This window comes from Dreissena polymorpha, chromosome 1 (genome assembly GCF_020536995.1).
Source record: "Dreissena polymorpha isolate Duluth1 chromosome 1, UMN_Dpol_1.0, whole genome shotgun sequence".
NCBI lineage: Eukaryota > Metazoa > Mollusca > Bivalvia > Myida > Dreissenidae > Dreissena > Dreissena polymorpha.
In genome coordinates, this window is record NC_068355.1 from 149,758,700 (window position 1) to 149,780,800 (window position 22,101).

The 22,101-nt window shown below is 36.6% G+C and overlaps 2 protein-coding genes across 2 annotated transcripts; one reads left to right on the forward strand and one right to left on the reverse strand.

Moving 5' to 3' along the window:
- Positions 1 to 756: 756 nt before the first annotated feature.
- LOC127855695 (sodium/calcium exchanger regulatory protein 1-like) lies at positions 757 to 7,608 on the forward strand. Its single transcript, XM_052391479.1, has 4 exons — positions 757 to 1,135; positions 3,474 to 3,646; positions 6,717 to 6,839; positions 7,236 to 7,608. The coding sequence occupies exons 1-4, from the start codon at positions 1,048 to 1,050 to the stop codon at positions 7,296 to 7,298; spliced, it is 447 nt and encodes a 148-aa protein (XP_052247439.1). The 5' UTR covers positions 757 to 1,047; the 3' UTR covers positions 7,299 to 7,608.
- A 6,127-nt stretch (positions 7,609 to 13,735) lies between these two features.
- On the reverse strand, positions 13,736 to 18,260 carry LOC127857594 (uncharacterized). The gene is made up of 6 exons (XM_052394112.1): positions 18,189 to 18,260; positions 17,002 to 17,214; positions 15,555 to 15,686; positions 15,194 to 15,295; positions 14,721 to 14,817; positions 13,736 to 13,875 (listed from the first exon to the last, which is right to left on the reverse strand). The coding sequence occupies exons 1-6, from the start codon at positions 18,252 to 18,254 to the stop codon at positions 13,736 to 13,738; spliced, it is 750 nt and encodes a 249-aa protein (XP_052250072.1). The 5' UTR covers positions 18,255 to 18,260.
- Between the last annotated feature and the right edge of the window lie 3,841 nt (positions 18,261 to 22,101).

The window sequence follows — 22,101 nt, forward strand, 5'->3', positions numbered from 1 at the left end:
CAGAGATGGCAAGATTCTGAACTCAAAAGATCCCGAGTTGGAATCATGGTGATATTTTTCTCAGGATATTATTAGTCTTTGTGTTAATGCATATACTATGGTGTTTTTACCCTCTATGCATTTTTTTAAGAATAACGAAAATTTGTGAACAAGATGCGTCAAGACGTCAATTAGGAATGAATTTCAAATATCAACATTTTAAAGTTTAATATAATCAAAGTTAACATATTTGCTAGTTTGTTTGATAGGTAACGTTATAGTTTACACGATTTGTCCTGATAAAGCTGTACACCAAATAGTTCGTATTTATTTTGATCATTTGCTTATTTGACATCTTGATAATATTATATTGATATCAAAGTTAGCACTATTGAAATTGAATACCGATAAGTTAAAGATGTATACATTCTCTGTTAGAATATATGTCTTGACAGTGTGATTTCAAAGACATTAAACACAAGTTTACTACACTTCAGTTTACTTCTCGTAGAAAATGAATTAAAATACATAACTCATACACTTTAATTTAATGCAATATTAGATTGACCAGTGGACAAAATAAAAACTCAGAACATATAAATATACTGACAATTCTTTCGAAATTAATACTATTTAAATGAAGAATTTAAACACATACCAAGATAGAGTAGAATGTAACCTTTACTGCTATTTTCGACTCTGGATCAGCAGACGATGTATTGCTTAAATCTTGTATGGAGGATTCCGGAGATAGTCGATATATCACGATTGTTAGTTATATCGCGTCAATGTACTCTGAACTGTACATGAAAGCATGTTTACAACCATGGTTATATGACGTTCAATTTAACGTATGAGGATATGATAACAAGTGATAAACTGTTTAAGTAGAACTGATAATTGTGTCGCAAAATCAGACTCTCTTTTCTCGTGGCTAGACTTACCCCTATTTCAACCGAAGTTCAAGTTCACTGAATAATTTATCGAACGGCTTTCTCATCTGATTGTTCGTGTTTGGTGTTGCAGTAGGCTGCGGATGTCGTGTACGTTTTCCTGGATATAAAGAACATGTCGTTAGAAGGATTTGATGAGAGTTTGGCGGGGAAATGGTTGCTGGTGAAAAACGAAGGGTTTGACGAATACTTAGCAGCGATGGGTAAGTATCGATACGTCCTTATATTTCATTACCGCACGAACATGTGCGTTCAAACGTTATTACCAATCCTTGCTGCGGTACGAAATATTCAGATATTACAAAGTGTGGACTAGGTATGATAAAAAAGATACACCGTGTTCAGCAGGTTTATTGTTACTTCAAGTTGTCATTTAAAGTGTACATGTATCGTCGGATTATTGACTTATATCAATGGCCGGGTAAAAACGCGATCAATAATAGCGCCTTTTACCGCGAGCACATAAAGTCTGATATGAAAGGAACTGGTTCACATATTCCCTATTTTTTAAATACCTCATTAAATGTTTTACGTACAAATCTATAATATTTTTTAATAGTCTAAATCATTTCCAATAACAATATAAAGGTAACATAAAAAATATTGCCATCCACGGGATTCCATCTAGGAACCTCTGGAATCAAAAGATAGTGCGCTACCACTGCCCTCCACATGCTTTTTTAAAACTCTTTATGACTGTTTATTATTATTCGATTGCGAGTGATGATTATCTAACAGTCTTGCATAGTGTCTGGAGTGTAAATTCGCTTGTTTAAACTAAATGTATAGATTCTGATTTGAATCTGGCAACTTTTTTAATCGTCATTTGTCCAAACTGGTAACAAGTCCCTTTAAATATTGTACGTGCACTTTAAGAATTGCAAACTGTGTTTACAGCGTCTAGTGTATAAGTATGGAACGTAAAATCAGATGTGTATAATAGGGTTTCAGTTATCAGTACTTTTAGACAACAGTGTATTGCATATACTTTTATTGTCCATTACTTTAATTTACTCTTTGGTTTTGAGTTGCACTAACACTCCTATATGCAAAATCAATGTTTTCAGAATGTAAGCTATATTTAGTTCGATGGATCGATTATTTTGTTTGCCCGTGTAAAGATTGGAAAGTAAATAACTTCAACGAAACAGTACGCTCAATACACTTGCATGCTCGTTGAACCAGTATCTCAACCACGCAATTATCGGACTGTATTAGCTTTAGGCGTCGATTTTGTAGAAACAAGTGTAATGACCGTGGTTTAATATTCCAATGTGTAAGCAGTTGAAACATGCGTAATTATTTATATCTCACCTCCTACAAAAATGACCTAATCCTATTGGCTTAGAGCGGTCACATGCCCATGGAGTATTTTCCATACACCCCGAGTAATTTCCATACTACCCGAGTAATCGAGTAGTCGGTTGAGATATAATCGTTACACCGTTAGTAACTGACGGTGTATGGGATATACACCCTCAGCAATTTAATACCATACTCAAGCTTCGCTCCCGTATGGTATGAAATTACTGAGGGTGTATATCCCATACACCATCAGTTACTAACGGTGTAACTAATAATATACCAACTTCGAGATTACGTGTGTATGCCCTATAGCCTTGACAGATCGGAGGGTTGGCGGGAAGCTTGGGACCGGTGAGGAATAAGTTGGTTGAGTGTGGTTTCCTACAGTTAACTGCATTTTAGAATTAAAATAACGGTCTCTAAGGTATGATGCTACAAGAAACACGTTTAAAACAGACCCTTCAATGGTATTATTAAAGCCGTGTACCTCAACGACGAACAACTTAAAAACAAACGCATGCACGAGTTATGTAAGTTCGTATGGAGTTCGTGTAATCATCATTGATTTGTTTGATTACTTGTTTATATTCATTTCCGAATCAGTTAGAATCGCATGTGCAACTATTATCGGTTGCGGTGCCTTTGATGCGACGCCGATCCATGAAAATGTACCACCTATTTTCCGATGCATTAAAGGAGTGGTAAATAAATTTGTGATGAAACCATTCATTTACCGCTATTCATAGAAGACATTTTAATTGTCATGGCAGTTCTATGGAACTAGTAGTCGAAACCTTATCATCTGCATTTGTGTATTTAATCAAGAGCACTAGGACATCTGCATTTAAATCTTGAAGATTGATAACCGCGCATGCTTAAAATTAATTATTAATCTAGATCGACCATCTAGTTCATAAGATATTGAGTCTGCATAAGAGTAGTTTCCCCTGACGGTTGTAAGTAATCCTTTACGTGACAATAGTTTACCAGGCTTAATCATCTTTTTGTACATGGGTTCACTTTATTGTCGTCATGTATCCCCATATGCGGACTACACAGGTTAAACAGGAGGGACACTTTCCGCTACTATAGCACTGTCAATTTTAAGAAAGTCTCTGCTAGCAATAATTTCATTGAAGGCGCAAAGGTAAGTTCTTGATCAGCCTATGCGTTCAGCCCTATGTTTCCACGACATCATGCCATGCTATTTAATTAGGATAACTATTTATCTTCAAGGTGTCGGTTACATCAAACGGAAGCTCGCCCTTTCGTTCAACACTACGATGGAGATGATCAAGATCAACGATAATCAAGTCAGGATCATCACTAAGAGTGCTAAAAACATGGACACGACCATCACCATTGACAACGAGGTTGACGAAGTGGATCCATTCGATAATAAAATACGGGTAGGTCAACATGTGGGCATGTTCAGGCCTGTTAATATTATTCAAAACGTATTACTGATCTTATTTTGTGCCATGAACTTATTTAAATCTCTGAAAAAATGTCGCCATGGTGTAATGACAAAGGTGTCCGCCTAGCGACCGGAAGGTCACGGGTTCGATTCCCACTGTGGGAGCGTTCCTTAGGCCTTCCACAAAGGCAACAGTACTGGTAGGCCCAGGAAATGAACTCTATAGCGTTTCAATAGGCATGCGTCTTTCGATGCAATCGATCTAAAATAAATAGGTTTGAACTATAAACTTAAACCTGAAAAACAATTGAAACTGTGAATGAAATATGTAGGTCAACATATTCTTATTCTTGTTTTATCGTACCAAGTGTCAATTCCCAGGAATAGTTTTGAGCTATACCATATTGAGCAACATCACTCAGTATTTGAAGAAAAGCGGTGTCAGTCTAAGTGTCAATTTAGGCGGATATACTTGCTCAAATGCACAAAGTCATGATACTAAAGAGCTGAAAAACGGAGCAGCTATATTGACACTGAGTTAATGAGACAAAACAATAACTATTTTACACACGATCTATACAAACATTTAATTAAACCATAAACCATAACTACCGTTTTGACAGAATTATGTGCCCTTTTTATACTTAGAAAATTTGGTTAAGTTTTGTGTTTAGGTCCACTTTTTTCCTAAAGTATCAAAGCTATTGCTTTCATACTTGCAACACTTACTAACTATCATAAGGGGACTGTGCAGGAAAAGTTATGTAACTCTGACTGGAATTTTGACGGAATTATGGGCCCTTTATACTTGAAAATTTGGTTAAGTTTTGTGTTTTGGTCCACTTTACCCTTAAAGTATCATAGATATTGCTTTCATACTTGGAACACTCGCAAACTATCATAAGGGGACAGTAAAGGACAAGTTGCATAACTCTGGTTGTCATTTTTACGGAATTATGGCCCTTTTTTGACTTAGTAACTTTGAATATATGGTTACATTTTATGTTTAGATCCACTTTACTTCTAAAGTATAAAGGCTATTGCTTTTAAACTTTAAATACTTTCATGCTATCATGAGGGTACTGTACCTGGCAAGTTGAATTTTACCTTGACCTTTGAATGACCTTGACTCTCAAGGTCAAATTATTAAATTTTGCTAAAATTGCCATTACTTCTTTATTTATGATTAGATTCGATTGATACTTTGACAAAACAACTCTTACCTGACATACCACAATTGACTCCGTCCAAACCATCTCCCACGCCCCCACCCCGAATCCCCTCCCCCCCCGAATTCCCCCTCAATCCTCCCCCATTATTTTTTCTTTTAATTACAGATCATCTAATAAATGACCACCACACCCTCACACTATACCCCCCCAACCCCTACCCCAAAAAAATAATTTTTATGCCCCCGGTAGGGTGGCATATAGCAGTTGAACTGTCCGTCACTATGTCAGTCAGTCTATCTGTCCATCCGAAAAAAACTTTAACATTGACCATAACTTTTTCACTTTTAAAGATAGCAACTTTATATTTGGCATGCATGTATATCTCACGGAGCTGCACATTTTGAGTGGTGAAAGGTCAAGGTCATCCTTCAAGGTCAAATGTCAAATATATGGTGTCTGTCCGTCCGAAAACTTTAACATTGGCCATAACTTTTTTAATATTGAAGATAGCAACTTGATATTTGGCATGCATGTGTATCTCATGAAGCTGCACATTTTGAGTGGTGGAAGTTCAAGGTCAAGGTCATCCTTCAAGGTAAAAAATAAATAAATTCAGAGCGGCGTTCTCATGAAGCTGCACATTTTGAGTGGTGGAAGTTCAAGGTCATCCTTCAAGGTCACCCTTCAAGGTCAAAGGTCAAAAAACAAATAAACAATTTCAAAGCGGCATTATCATGAAGCTGCACATTTTGAGTGGTGGAAGTTCAAGGTCAAGGTCATTCTTCAAGGTCAAGGTCATCCTTCAAGGTCAAAGGTCAAAAAATATATTCAAAGCAGCGTTATCATGAAGCTGCTCATTTTGAGTGGTGTAGATTCAAGGTCAAGGTCATCCTTCAAGGTCAAGGTCATCCTTCAAGGTCAAACAAAATAAAAAAATTCAAAGCGGCGTTATCATGAAGCTGCACATTTTGAGTGGTGGAAGTTCAAGGTCAAGGTCATCCTTCAAGGTCAAAAAAAAAATAAAAAAATCAAAGCGGCGTTCTCATGAAGCTGCACATTTTGAGTGGTGAAAGTTCCAGGTCAAGGTCATCCTTCAAGGTCAAAAAATAGATAAAAAAATTCAAAGCGGCGTTCTCATGAAGCTGCACATTTTGAGTGGTGGAAGTTTAAGCTCAAGGTCATTCTTCAAGGTCAAGGTCATCCTTCAAGGTCAAAGGTCAATTTTTTTTTATTCAAAGCGGCGTTATCATGAAGATGCACATTTTGAGTGGTGGAAGTTCAAGGTCAAGGTCATCCTTCAAGGTCAAGGTCATCCTTCAAGGTCAAAGGTCAAACAAATAATATTTCAAAGCGGCCTTCTCATAAAGCTGCACATTTTGAGTGGTGGAAGTTCAAGAACAAGGTCATTCTTCAAGGTCAAAGGTAAAAAAAAAATCAAAGCAGCGCAATAGGGGGCATTGTGTTTCTGACAAACACATCTCTTGTTTTTTTCAAACATGGTTAAAAAACACAAATATTTATTTTTATTATTTTATTTTTGAAATACCGTCCAACCATCCCACCCAAGAATCCCCCCACTACCCCCCACTACCCCACACTATACACCCCTCTCCACTCCATCCCTCTCTCCTTTGTGATTGAAATTGAGATAGGTCCCTACACCTTTTAAAAGAAAAATAGATGAGCGGTCTGCACCCGCAAGGCGGTGCTCTTGTTTAATATATGTTATGAATCTTGGAGTACACTTCGCTGCCCGGTTCCCAAAACCTTATCGTTATATACACCTTACCAGTATAATTATTCAACCTATTCAAATTATAATGTGGTATTTGTTGGATGAGTGCCTTTTACATTTCAAAGCACACATACTTTTAAAATGGCCCTTTTCAGGTCAAGGTAACGTGGGATTCAACCCTCAAGAAGATGCGCACCGAATCATTTCCGGCGGAAGGTTCCAATGCAAAACATTCAGTAGTGGAGCGATACATATTACCAGATGGTCAATTGCTAATGGTATGACCTTATTATTGCGCAATAAAACGAAGTATGTTGAAAGAATGATAAAAAATATATATAAAATGCCACACAATAGTGTGTTATATTAGCAGATACAATTTCTTGGAATTAAGTCGGCCTAAACGTGTTTAAATATGATCACATGGAATGCTTTAAAGTGAAGAAACTTTTTTGATCAAGCAATTAAACCTTTACATATTATGCGGTCAAATGTATATGGAGGCATTATTATTTCTTAATATTTTAAACAAATTCAAGTTTGAAGACAAGATTTCCAAGTATTGAAAATAATACGAAGAATGTCAGAAAATGTTTTGTTATATAATTCCTTGTAATATCAGTGTTATGCATGTCCTATTTTGTACAACCAAAAGGCTCCGTCGTTTGTTGTAGGAAGTGACGTTGCCAAACGACAATCTCGTCTGTAAACGATATTTCCAGAGACAGGACTCATAATCAATTAAAACCTAGTCGAAGACTTGTGTTCTAGTTGTATAACAATTTATTTGATTAAACATCTTAGTTGGCGTATAATGTTGTTTTGTACATGTCAGTGTTTAGTATGTTTGAAGGTCGAGTTTAATAACATACATGTAAACTGCAGAACACAAAAGGGCTTAACCCATGTGGTATCAGTAGCTGAGAAATCTTATTGAACGGTTACATTTTTCTTCTGACGGGACGTTTTACCCTGTTTACCAACCATGTTATATGTTAATTATTGTATAAAACATATTTTATTTTAAAAATAAACACGTTAATTGGTGTTGTTGATGCTCTTCTTTTCATTGGATTTGAAAAACGACTGTATGAACACAGTATCACAGTTTTAATTTATAACCATTGAGTGCACTGGATACACAGGGGCGGATGCAAGATTTCTGGTAAGGGGGGGGGGTGGGCTGGATATTGAAAGATTTACTGGGGGTCCAGGGTGGCCGCTAGGGCCCCAGGTTGGTGCAGGTCAAAGCCCTTCAAGGGGGTCCAGGGGGGCGAAGCCCCCTATTAAGCTCCACGATATTAGTGGTTTTTAAGGCTTTGACAAGCACTTCTCGAGCATGTCACGCCTTTCATCAAAGTGCCTTCTTATAATGCAAAAAAAAGTGCATAGTTTATACGTAATACGGATGGATATAGCCGGAAGAAATGCTATAAAGAAGAACACACTGCCGGTTATCAAGCTAGTTGCGAATACAGCAGGGAGGGAAGAGCATGAAAACAATATTGTACATACAGCAAGATAATGACCAAGATGAAGACGAAACTAGAAATGGCGCGGCAGAGGCCGACGCGTATCCCCACGCCGCATGTTTGACCCAGGGGCGCCCCATGGTTGGTAATGGGTCCATGCATGGTTGAGATTGACCGTATTGTCATAAGAGAAGTTCAGTATCAATTAGAAGTGAATCGGTGTAGAAATGAAGAAATTTTAGTAAAAGACAATCTTGGGTGGGTGTGGCCTATTATGGGTGGGGCGCCCCAGGGTTGGTAAAGGGGCCATACATAGTTGAGATTGACCTTATTATCATAAGAGATGTTCAGTATCAAGTTGAAGTAAATCGGTGTAGAAATGAAGAAATTATAGTAAAAGGCAATTTTGGGTGGGCGTGGCCTATGTGGGCGGGGTGCCCCAGGGTTGGTAATGGCGCCATGCATAGTTGAGATTGACTGTTTTGTCATAAAAGAGGTTCAGTATCAATTTGAAGTGAATCGGTGTAGAAATGAAGATATTATAGTAAAAGGCAATTTTGGGTGGGCGTGGCCTATGGCGGCGGGGCGCCCCAGGGTTGGTAATGGGGCCATGCATAGATGAGATTAACTGTATTGTCATAAGAGAAGTTCAGTATCAATTTGAAGTGAATCGGTGTAGAAATGAAGAAATTATAGTAAAAGGCAATTTTGGGTGGGCGTGGCCTATGTGGGCGGGGCGCTCCAGGGTTGGTAATGGGGCCATGCATAGTTGAGATTAACTGTATTGTCATAAGAGAGGTTCAGTATCAGATTGAAGTGAATCGGTGTAGAAATGAAGAAATTATAGTAAAAGGCAATTTTGGGTGGGCGTGGCCTATGTGGCCGGGGCGCCCCAGAGTTGGTAATGGGGCCATGCATAGTTGAGATTGACCTTAGTGTCATAAGAGAGGCTCAGTATCAATTTGAAGTAAATCGGTGCAGAAATGAAGAAGTTAATGTAAAATAACATAAAAAATGAGTGAAAATCTCTGACTCGGCCCCGCCTCAACCCCCATAACTTTTGACCCAGGGGTCAGATCAAAATTCCGTCACTGTCACCGTCGCACATATGCTCATAGCTACCATGTATGTAAGTTTCAAGGTTCTAGTGCTAATAGTGTAGGAGGAGCAGGTGGCCAGGACGGACGGACAGACGCACATCAATACAATATCCCCACTTTTTCTCCGAAAAACGTGGGGATAAAGATAATCAATGTGCAAAAAGAAGGATACATCAGAATCGCAAAGTTCGACTTGAAAAACCGAGCGACAGAGAGTCTAAAGTTAAAACACTAAGCGATTAAATGTGATATGTGGAAAATGTTGTGTACGAAAAAGAAGGAAAATGAGTTTAAATAGGTGATTTAGATCTAGTTAAGTGGGGGAGGGAAATGTAATTTCCTTATAAGTATATTGTAAAAATTTCAAAAACAAAAATCTCATAAACCACAAGGTCTAGAGCAAAGATATTTGGCATGAAACTTCATCTTGTGGACCTTCACCAAGATTGTTCAAGTATCATTGGATCATATTTGCCCCACCCTCGGATCAAATTTGTTTTCCTTATATAATATATATTATAATGAACACTTAAAAATATTCTTCTCAAAAACTGCAGTGCGAACATACATATTTTGCATAAAACATCATCTGGTGAACTTCCATACAGATTTGTAAAATTATCGGCTGGGGGTACCAATCATAAATTCATTGAATTTACCTGCTAAGATTCATATGCTTTCTGGAAATGCAATAACTTGCAATGTTTTTAAAGTGATTGAATGGTTCAACATTAACATAAAATTAAAAAGAAAAATACTATTTCATACATCATATTATACTTATAGAAAGCCATAGTTGTAATGCTTTCATGAAAAAATAATGTTTGCTTAATTTTCAAAAATATTAATAAATCTTCAATGTTAAGGATTCCTCATAAAGGTATTACGTGTGCACAGAATGTTGTGGTAATCTCCAAAGCATTCCCATTACAAAATGCATCCGATGTCTATGGATAAGTTGTTTTTATGTCCCCTTTCGAAGAGAAGGGGGTATTTAGTTTTCGCACTGTCCGTCTGTCTGTCAGTCTGTCACACTTTTCGTGTCCGCTCTCTAATTCAAATAATTTTCATCCGATCTTTACCAAACTTGGTCAGAAGTTGTATCTAGACAATATCTTGGTCAAGTTCGAATATGGGTCATGCCGGGTCAAAAGCTAGGTTACGGGGTCACTTAGTGCATTTCAAGGATTTAGCATTGTGTCTGCTCTCTAATTGAAGTAGTTTGCATCAACATTCATGCGCCTGTCAAGTATCGGGCATTCAGCGTGAGAGTCGCGCATTTACGCAGCAAAACACCCTCTCACACATCCAAATCTCATGCTCTCCTTTTTTTATACGCCCGTTTTTAAAAACGGGACGTATTATAGTTTCACCCTTGGCGGGGGGGGGGGGGGGGCAGCGTCCACAGCAGTGTCCGCTCTCTAATTTAAAATTGTTTTCATCCGATCTTCACCAAACTTGGTCAGAAGTTGTGTCTAGACAATATCTAGGTAAAGTTCGAATATGGGTCATGCCGGGTCAAAAACTAGGTCGCGAGGTCATTTCAAGGATTTAGCATGGTGTCTGCTTTCTAATTGAAGTAGTTTTCACCCGATCTTCACCAAATTTGGCCAGAAGTTGTGTCTAGATGATATGTAGGTCAAGTTCAAATATGGGTCATGTCAGATCAAAAACTAGGTCACGAGGTTACTTAGTGCATTTCAAGCATTGAGCATGGTGTCCGCTCTCTAATTGAAGTAGTTTTCATCTGATCTTTACCTAATTTGGTCAGAAGTTGTGTCTAGATAATATATAGGTCAAGTTGGTCAAGTTGGAATATGGGTCATGCCGGGTCAAAAACGAGGGTCACGAGGTCACATAGTGCATTTCAAGTATTTAGCATGATGTCCGCTCTCTTATTGAAGTAGTTTTCATATTTCATATATCAAATATGGGTCATGCCGGGTCAATAACTAGGTCTCGAGGTCACTTAGTGCATTTCAAGCATTGAGCATGGTGTCCAAAACCTTCGAACATGCGTATCTTGTGACAGTTTAGCACTCTTGTTTAAAACTGACTATGCATGAAACTATTTTCACTCATATTTTTTATGTAATTTAAATGCCAAAATTTAGAAAATGCATATGAATGGGAAACGAAACTGTAACAAGTAAATAGGGTAACAGTTACTGTACAAACAACCCATTTTTCAAAAGAAGTTTATTTTTGTAAACTGTACTGATGGTTTTGCTAGTTATGCCATAGGTTGTTGATAACTGGCGTTTGTTCAGCTAATTTCATTATTTCTTTTATAGCCATTATTGTGTTATCATGGTCATTGATGCGAACAAAAGCAAACTGTTATTTTTACAGCATCCAGTAAAAATACCCATATTGTTAATCTCACGGGTACTACTGCTCTAATGTTTGGTCAAGAATGCATCTAATGGATAATCAAACTAGTGGTTTCACTCAATTGATTTTTGCATATATATGTAGGAGTACCTAGAGATTGAGATGGAGACAGTGGAGGCGCTGACCTCTGTGTGGAACACTTAGAAGCTGGCAAGTTTTCATATTGAAGGGCATGGTTCCCAACCGCCTATCACACACAGAATGTAGCTTGTCGTCTTCCGCAGTAAAAACTGGTTAGTGCTCCACAATGCGAGACCTGGCTCATATGTATGTTGCTGGAGTATTAATTATTATTATCAAGATTATCTTGTTTTATATTCCTTGATTATTTGCTATTATATCCCCACAAACGAATTATAGGGGGATATATAAGAGTGACTTTGTCTGTCTGTCGATCGCTCCGTATTAAGTGTTCCCTCTCTAATTCAAGGTGTTTATCGGATCTTCACCAAACTTGGTCAGAAGTTGTATGTAGATGATGTCTAGGTCAAGTTTGAATATGGGTCATGCCGGGTCAAAAACTAGGTCACGGGGACACTTAGTGCGCTTAAAACATTCATCATGCTGTCCGCTCTCTAATTAAAGTAGTTTTCATCCAATCTTCACCAAACTTGGTCAGAATTTTATCTAGATGATCTCTAGGCCAAGTTTGAACATGGGCAATGCCGGGCCAAAAACTAGGTCACAGGGTCACTTCGTGCGTTTTTTAGCATTCAGTATGGTATCTGCTCTCTTATTCAAGTAGTTTTCATCCGATCTTCTCCAAACTTAGTCAGAAGTTTAATCTAGATGATCTCTAGGCCAACTTCAAACATGGGCCATTCCGGGCCGAAAACTAGGTCACATGGATTTTTACTTTAGGCCCTATAACACTGGCTTGCGACACCTGTCGACAGGCTTTCAACACAAATTTTTGGAATAAATAGTGGACTGATATCTACCTAAGTTTGGTTGTGAGCTTGTCTGGGCCATAACTATGTCATTCATTGTGAGATTTAAAAAAAATTGTACATTTGTTCACCATCATTGGACGGTGTGTCATGCCAAAGAATTGTCGATATCTCTGAGGTCAAGTTCACAATTGCATAATAACCCTTAAAATCGCCAAACATGTAAATATGTTTTTCTTATTTTGTGAAGACAGCATGCAAAATATTCTGTGTCAATGCGGTATGTGGGGGTATTCCTGGTATATTGGAGTCTGTATGTTGGTTGGTCTGTTGTGGATTTGTCTATCCATTCAAACTTGTAAATATGTGATCAGCATGAAAAGAAGATTTTCAAAACACAATTATTTGCATTGATTTCACATCCAAGAGTAATGGTCTTGATTCCTTGATCCTCGCTCATAAACATTCACAGGGACAGCAGGGGTATTTTATTATTGTTTGTGACCAAGTTTGTATTATATTTGTTTTGAAAGTGTGAACTTTTTAATGGATAATTAAATAGATTGAACAAAATTATTATTATGCCCCCCTTCGAAGAAGAGGGGGTTTATTGTTTTGCACATGTCGGTCAGACCGTCCATCAAATGGTTTCCGGATGATAACTCAGGAACGCATAGGCCTAGGATCATGAAACTTCATAGGTACATTAACCATGACTGGCGAATGACCCCTTCAATTTTCAGTTCACTAGGTCAAAGGTTAAGGTCACAGTGACTCGAAACAGTAAAATGGTTTGCGGATGATAACTCAAGAAAGTTTAAGCCTAGGATCATGAAACTTCATAGGTATATTGATCATGACTGGTAGAAGATCCCTTTTGATTTCCAGGTCTCTAGGTCAAAGGTCAATGTCACAGTGACCTGAAGCAGTAAAATGGTTTCCGGATGATATATAATATATATATATATATATATATATATATATATATATATATATATATATATATATATATATATATATATATATATATAATTAACTATTGATACTAAGGTTAGAGTGATTTCATGAGTATTCACACAATGGCTGCCACTACAACTGACAGCCCATTTGGGGGGCATGCGTGTTTTACAAACAGTCCTTGTTAACATTAAGTTATCTGTATCTAGGAAAATTTTAAAATGGAGGGGATGGTGTTGGAGATGCTACGGAGACTGAAGGGCAACATGGCTTGAAAGAACTTAACCATAATATCCTGAAGAGGAACATGAGCTTGTCCAGGACCACTTCGCAAGCAATGACCCACAGGTACTCGACATTGCTATAACTGCTCTGTGGGTATGTTGCTGGTATGTTGCTGGAGGTGATGTTTTTGTTTGAGATTGGAAGAGTGTTGCTTGTGTGCGCTGGTAATCACAAACTTGTTTAAAAACATCTTTTCAGGCTTGTCTACAGATGCTTCTGATTTGAATGGCGAAAAAAGTACTACGTAAGACAGTAGTTGAACACTATCACAATTTTCATTGTCATTCAGTTCATTTACATATGATGGCAAAATTTTATCAACACAATGACTAAATATTTTATCTGGGCGATTCCTTTTTTATACTATGTTTATTTTCATCGATTTTCATTTGATTTATATCTTCCAATGTAATAACTTGATGCAACAAAACATTATCATCTGCAACATTAAAAATGCTCCTTAAGGAAATATACGTACTTCTGTTCCATGAATCCACTGTAAACTCCATATTCAACATACCTTACATAATAAAATTCATTGTCTTCAATTTTATTTTTAAAAACTGAACATACAAAGGTTCCAGTTGTACAGTTGTTTTGTGCAGATAATCTACTAGCTTCTTGTTCTAATTTAAAAAAAGATTGCTTCTTTGATGTAATAAAACCCTTTTCTGCTAAAGTTTGTAATACAAGATTTTGCAATTTTAAATCGTTTGAACAGTTTGTTAAATTTTCAATCAATATATCTGACCACAATTAATTGTCAACATTAAATTGAACATACTCATTTGATTTTCTTCTTTTCAGCATTCCTTTGTTTAAAGTTGTTCCTGAGAAGTATGTATTGCACAACTCTGGTCTAGATGTAGAGACAAACACATTATTTTCATTATAACTAGCTACAGTATATATATCTTTAGGAGTAGGACTATAGTCAGCAGCAGTATTAAACTGTACAGTTGGACACCTTCCCTTATCATTTTCCCAGTTTTCACCTAAATATTTTCTTTTAAGTAAGAAGTTATTTTTAATTTTTTCATAATCAGAAGGAAGACGTATACTTAGCGATTCCAGGTATTTGTAGTGTTCCTCTATTGTGTAATAACCCGTTGGAATGGAGTAATCTTCATCAAATAAGAGCAGCATCAGTTTGGACCTCTGAAATTAATAATTCAATAATGACAAATAATTTTGTCATTTTCACATAAGGCATATAAGTGATTTTCATATACGATCTTTAAAAGTATACAACTGAATCCTCTTATCTTCAAATGAGCGGGATCGCCAGACCAACTTCAACATTGCGACATATTTGAAACCAATTGAGAAGCAATTTCATGCCCATATCTTGATTTGTTCATATAGTATCAGCAGTATGTTCTAATCGAACAAAAGTGTTGACACTTAGAGATAAACACACAATTGAACATCTGCAATAATGGTAGGAAATGAAAAACACATTGACTTGTTAGATATTAAATAAAATTTCGAGATAAATGAAAATGCTTTATATTACATGAACAAGACAATTTACCAGATGCAGCGGACACATATTCAGATCTGTTGTCTGTTCATTGATCTTCCCATCAGGTAGCGTGTTTTCCCATTCATCGATTGTTTTGAATATCTCGCTGTTCTGTGGACACAAATATGTGAGCAGTGCAATAAAAAGTACTAAAACGGCATGCCTTAAAGGAATATCTCTTTGGAATGAATATGCATTTAAAAATGTACAAGCGACAACTTTACAACACATTGCGAATTCTTTTCTCGTAACAGTTAAAAAAACACCAATTAACAATGATTAACACATCTGTACAGTTTAAACTGAAAATATACAAATGATTACCTACATCATACAAATGTCTCAAAAGATGCAGCTCAAATCTTCTTACAGCTGAAAAATATTCATAGCAGTCTTCCCATTGGCATCTATTTGTTCCCTCTATGTGACATACTAAATGGGCACTAAGTTCACCATAATTAATAAATTTCTTGAAGCATGATGTCCATTTGCAACTGAAAGTCTGTGGAAGTAAACATTTGTATTGTTATTAAATTGCTTATTGAATATATAAGATATATATGATTATAAAAACAAGCAATCATATGGTTTTTTAAATATACTTCTATGGTAGTATTTGAGAAAATGAAAACAAATACCAGAATGATTAACATCATTTTTTACATTAATTGACTACCTCAATTACAGAGGAAACAAGAGCTGTGTTTGTGGAACACAATGCCCCCTACTGCGCTTTTAAGCCGCACAGCAGCTATTTTAGAAAAAAAGACCCTTGACCTTAAAGGATGACCCTGACCTTTCAACACTCAAAATGTACAGCTCCATGAGATACACATGCATGCCAAATATCAAGTTGCTATCTTCAATATTACAAAAATTATGACAAAGGTTAAAGTTTTGGGACAGACAAACACACACAATGCCAGCCAGACAGGCCAAAACAATACTCCCCGATCATTTGATCTTGGGGCATACAAATAGAAAATGGTCAATATAAGGGATAATAATTTCAACCAAGCACCTTCCTCAAATTACCCTAACCACATATATATATATATATATATATATATATATATATATATATATATATATATATATATATATATATATATATATATATATATATATATATATAAGAAATAGTAAACCCCACTGAGGTCCCTATGGCAGTATAGTGACCAGCCAGGCAGCCACAAACCGTATATGAACCGAAGCCGTAGGCTGAAGTCCATATACAGTTTGTGGCTGCCTGGCTGGTCACTATAATGCCATTGGGACCGAAGTGGAGTTTACCATTCTTATATTATACCGAAGAGTTTCCCCCTTTACCATTTTACAGTGCTGTACGATTGTTTATGGTTTTAAAAGTGATAAACTGAAGAATTTCGCAGAATTATGACGTCATTTCGTTAAAAAATGACGTCATTTACAGTAAAACTGCAAATTTAGTGGTGTGTAACCCCGAACGGTCCATATAAAAAAAATAGTGACCGGTCCATATACTATTAGATTCCTCTATCGCATTTTACAGACTGAAACCGGTCATATAGATTTAGAAGGACCAATATCTCTGAGGTGTAATATATATATATATATATATATATATATATATATATATATATATATATATATATATATATATATATATATATATATATATATATATATATATATATATATATATATATATAGATATATATATAGATATATATATAAATATATATATAGATATATATAGTACATTAACAAGATTAAAATTCCTCTGCTTAAGGAACTTGCCCACTTATATTGTTTATTATTAGGAAGGAATATCTCACCGGTCCAGGGTTAAGTTCAACGTCATTTGAAAGAATAAGAAGAAGCTGTGAAGTGTCTACATCTTGTTGGGGCGTCTTGTCAGTGTCTCGTTGGAAAAAGAAGTGGGATGGCACGTTGACTTGATCTTCATTTGCGGCGTTGTCATCTTGTTGGGGCGTCTCTTCAGTGTCTCGGTGGCAATAGATGTTGGATGGCACGTTGATTTCATCTTCCTATAATAGAATAACCCTTCCTTTAATACAATACTTACTAGACAAACAAGACTATTGCCAAGCAATGTATGTCCCCTACAGGCTCCACCATTATCAGATTTTTTTGTTCATTATATATATTTGTTGCCATAGCAACCAGAAATTTTGACGTAAGAACAAAATGAAATGACGTGCATAATGTCCATATTGCCATATATCCATGTTTAAAGTTTCATGATAAAATATGAAGAACTTTTAAAGTTATCGCAGGATCCAGAAAAAGTGACAGACTCACAGAATGACGGACACACAGAACGCAAACCATTAGTCCCCTCAGGTTAAACTGTTAGGGGAGAAAAAGTATTATATTTTTTCATTCAAAATCATAGAGTATATTTACATAACATAAAGCTATACAACAATATGTGTTCCATTTAAAAACCTGATTGTAAAGTGTGTCAGGCCTATCTACTTTCAACGATGAATGCTTCCTTATAAAATGGTCAAGCAGGGCATCTTCAGATGAACAGCACACCCTGCAGTTTGGGCAATTGTAGCAAGGGACTTAAAAAATACCACTCAGCCTGAGGATTCTAAAATTGCATTTAAGTAATATTTGTGAAAAACTCATGGAAATTGAAACAAAACAAAAACATGTACCACAATCGGTTCATACTTTAGAACATCTATACATTATAATGAATTCAATACAGGCCCAGGACTGGTCCTGAAAAGCTTGCACATGGAAGACTAACATACACCAAAACCCCGCTTAACCGGTTATTGGTGATAATCAATTATACCTGAATTCTAAGAATACCAGCTATTTAGACTAATTTTATAAGGTCCTTTTTGTCGTCTTAAAGCTTGGTGTTACTGTATTTGTAGAACATCTAAATGACCATACATGAAAGGATGAATGTGTGTTTTAAAGGATCTTCTTGAACAAGTTTTGTTTATCTGACAAGAAAGAATACTTTCTGTCATTGATTTACCTGTTTGTTCTTCTTTTTCGTCATGGTAGGTTTCTCCCTTTTAACCTTACCAGTCTTGACTTCCATCTTCTTGCGTTTTCTGAAAAGTTATTATGTTAAAGTTTTCGGATGGACGGACAGACGCCATATATTAGACATTTGACGTTCACCTTTCACCACTCAAATGTTCAGCTCCAGGAGATACACATGCATTTTAAATATCTAGTTGCTATCTTCAATATTGCAAATTTTGACCTTTGACCTTGAAGGATGACCTTGACCTTTCATCACTCAAAATGTGCAGCTCCATGAGATACACATGCATGCTAAATATCAGTTGCTATCTTCAATATTTAAAAAGTTATGGCCAATGTTAAAGTTTTCGGATGGACGGACAGACGCCATATATTAGACATTTGACGTTCACCTTTCACCACTCAAAATGTTCAGCTCCAGGATATACACATACATGCCAAATATCAAATTGCTATCATCAATAGTGAAAAAGTTATGGCCAATGTTAAAGTTTTCGGACGGATGGACAGATGCCATATATTAGACATTTGATCTTGAAGGATGACCTTGACCTTCACCTTTAACCACTCAAAATGTGCAGCTCCATGAGATGCACATGCATGCCAAATATCACGTTGCTATGTTAAATATTGAAAAATTTATGACCATTAAAGTGTTCGGACGTACGGACGGACAGACTGACAGACTGACAGTTCAACTGCTATATGCCACCCTACCGGGGGCATAAAAACACATTATTTGGTACACAAAGCTTCAAATAAATATTAAAATTAGAAACCTTTATCCAAAGGCAGCAACAAACACTGCAGTATAAGACAGTTGCTAAAATAATTATGCCAACGCAAAAATCATCAAAAGACTATGGCGGCAATTTATATTGACTATATAAGACAGTAAAAGGGGTAATATAAAGCAGCATGCCACAGAAACATGTTGGGTTTCACACTCAACTATTAACAGTTAAAAATTATTCACCAGATACGGGAGGAAAGTCAATCCTTGTATTTGGAGGACACGCAGACTTCAAACGATGGACATTGGAATCCCCGGCAACAAGAACACGAACATCGCTGCTGCACCAGACATGTTCTTCACCTGAAACAGAATAAACAAAAGGCTTCCCGACAAAGGACATCGTTCCACGAACCCTGGGGAAGTTTAAAAACTCAAAATACAAAACGACAACAAACAAACGCCCGAATTCAAATACAATCCGAACCTGGATTTTCCAAACAACGTTCAGTTTTTAAATAGGTAACGACGCGAAATCAAATTACAAATTCTAAAACGAGCACTTTCAAACGATTTAATGTCACGCAACGCGGTTCTCTTAAACTGCAACGTAATCTCTGGTCAACAACAGGTGTTTTTATAGTATGTAAGCTTTGGTCAGTATCAAATACTGTCGAGAATAAAATTCTCTGGACTCTCTGAAAACCCTTGTTAAAAAAGTTCAAATCAGAAAGGGAGATCACCACCACTTACTATAGCCTATCCTCTCCCCTGATTCAAGATCAGTGTTCTGATTGAAAATGATTAGGGCGACCGTGGACCAACAGGCCTCTGTACTACAATCTCAAGGTCGATAACACACTACAGCTTATTTTAATTGTTCGTCGTCCACTTGAGAATGTTGACCTAGTAGAAACTGGTCTGTGTTCTTTACGCCGGGCAATACCCCATTTACTCTTGTCAGGGGGGCATGCGTATACGGGAGCTTACCGCGTTTAATGAGAAAGTTGGAGCAAAACTTCAAAGATGGCGTCGTTTGTTGGGTTTTCTTAAAGGAAGGGATGATATTTTCACCCGGTAAGCCCCTTTGTATTTATAATTATTTTAAATGAATACGCCGTTTCGGCTCTCCGGTGTTTGTGCTTCCCTCGGTTTTTTTTCAAGATCGAAGACGTCGGGATAAAAAAAGTTATTGAAGGAAAACCGTCCACAAATCTGTTGTCTCCTTACGTGGACGTTCGAGACATGGGATGTACAAATATTATTTTCTCATATAATACACAGTATTGACGCACGTGTACGGTTAAATATATCTAAAATAATGATTATTTCATTTTCCCGACGCCGTTTTTTCTCTGATAACTAATTTATTGCCAAAAACTATTGGTTTAAACCCTCTTTTTGGAACGTTACTTCCTTTTAGCACATTTTGGGACATGACTTCCAATGACCAACACAGCTCATACCCATGAAAGAAGGTAATACACGAACATTCTGTACGTGAATGAATTTACCATTGATATGAATGTTTTAAAGAACGTTTCCTTCTGTTTAAATGTATACCACTTTCATACTTTTCAAAGATACGAAACCTCAAGCTACATTACAAAAAATGAAACGTAATTTGTATTGTTATTAACTGCTTCATTATATGTGGTGAGCTTAACTTTTTGCAGTATACATGTACTATTAAGCAGCATAGCGCCCCTTTTGGAAGGGATATTCTGTTCTGATGTATGTAATCGACTTACCGGTTCGGAATCCATTTTAAACTAATTGGCGGGTGCACACAGCAGCGGATAATATGCCAGGTTAAAAATAGATTTTACATCCGGTGATGCTGGTTTTGACACCCGACGCATATATACATTATGAATGAAAGGCTTCATGACCGTTGACGTCGCTCTTGGTTACAAGAAAAATTCCCACGCACGGATTTCAACTGTCATTGTTTACAATCAATTAAGTGCATAAGTACTGGAATTGGTATAGCGTTTTTAAAGGTGTATGTCCAGCGCGTGAGCCGGGAAAACAGAGCTTAATGTATTTTTTTGTTCAGCTCTATATTTATTGGCGTCGCTCTGGGGAGCGGCGACTAGTATGTAATGCATTTTTTTTCGCTTATGGGAGGAGAAGTTATTTTACGGATCGATGTATATATTTTTGTTTTAGAATATCTTGCATAGTGGTGATTTTTTGTGTAAATTAGTGTAAATAAGTACTGCATGTGTGCCTATTACATTTATTACAACATGTATTGCCAATAATGCAAAGCTAATTGTTTTAATTAATAACTGATCCACAACTGATCACAGGGGAAAGATCACAGGACTGGGCAAATACGCGAAACTTTCTGGTTTTGTATAAAAACAAAACATAATCAAAATATATTTATTTTGTTGTTTTTCTAATTTGCTTATTTAGTGGAGAATCAATGTAGTACGATATTTGACGACCTATCGCGCAAGCAAGTCTATTCGAAGGCGTTGTGGTACGAAAACGTACAATGTATTAGTTTATTAATAGACATATAATAAACGATCGCTATACACAACTTCACCAAATAGCAGTACATACATGACGTCAGCCGGAATAGCTCAGTTGGGTGAGCGTAGACTGAAGTTGTTTACGCAACAATCATCTAAAGGCCCCCGGTTATTCCCGGGTTCCAGCACGAACGGAGCAGTTCGACGCGGCTGACCATTTTTTCAGACAGGTTAATAAATATAATAAAGCTTTATTTATGTAGACATTTTAAAATCCATTTTACTACAATTGGACTTTTTATTAAAATTAATGGATGCCGCGTGGTGGACAACGTTAATTAAATTTCTTACATCACTTAAATATCTTATAAAAATACACGTGTTTTTATATTAATAAATAAATGCAAACAACACATTTCTATCCATGTATTTTTATGGTTGTCTATCATAGGCCCTAAGTACTATCCCTACACATATAGAGCGCGATACGTATTATTGATTGTAACAACGAGTTGCGATAAAGGAAGCAGCCGCTTATCAAGGAGGAGCTGTCCCAGCAACCCGTTTCCCTAAAGTCAAGCACTCCTCGGAGTTTTTTTTAAGAACCACATATAAAGCTCGAAGCGCAACACGTATTACTTCCAGGTGGTATGGGCCCTTTTAGCATATATCCGACCATT

What these genes read in the sequence shown, in the direction of transcription:
- LOC127855695 (XM_052391479.1), top strand. Translation starts at nt 1,048, where the DNA reads ATGTCGTTAGAAGGATTTGATGAGAGTTTGGCGGGGAAATGGTTGCTG. An exon ending in CATTCGATAATAAAATACGG is followed by an intron (nt 3,647 to 6,716) that starts GTAGGTCAACAT and finishes GGCCCTTTTCAG; the next exon opens with GTCAAGGTAACGTGGGATTC. An exon ending in CAGATGGTCAATTGCTAATG is followed by an intron (nt 6,840 to 7,235) that starts GTATGACCTTAT and finishes CGTTTGTTGTAG; the next exon opens with GAAGTGACGTTGCCAAACGA.
- LOC127857594 (XM_052394112.1), bottom strand. Translation starts at nt 18,254, where the DNA reads ATGGAAGTCAAGACTGGTAAGGTTAAAAGGGAGAAACCTACCATGACG. An exon ending in TTGAACTTAACCCTGGACCG is followed by an intron (nt 15,687 to 17,001) that starts GTGAGATATTCC and finishes TTACTTCCACAG; the next exon opens with ACTTTCAGTTGCAAATGGAC. An exon ending in ATATGTGTCCGCTGCATCTG is followed by an intron (nt 14,818 to 15,193) that starts GTAAATTGTCTT and finishes TATTAATTTCAG; the next exon opens with AGGTCCAAACTGATGCTGCT.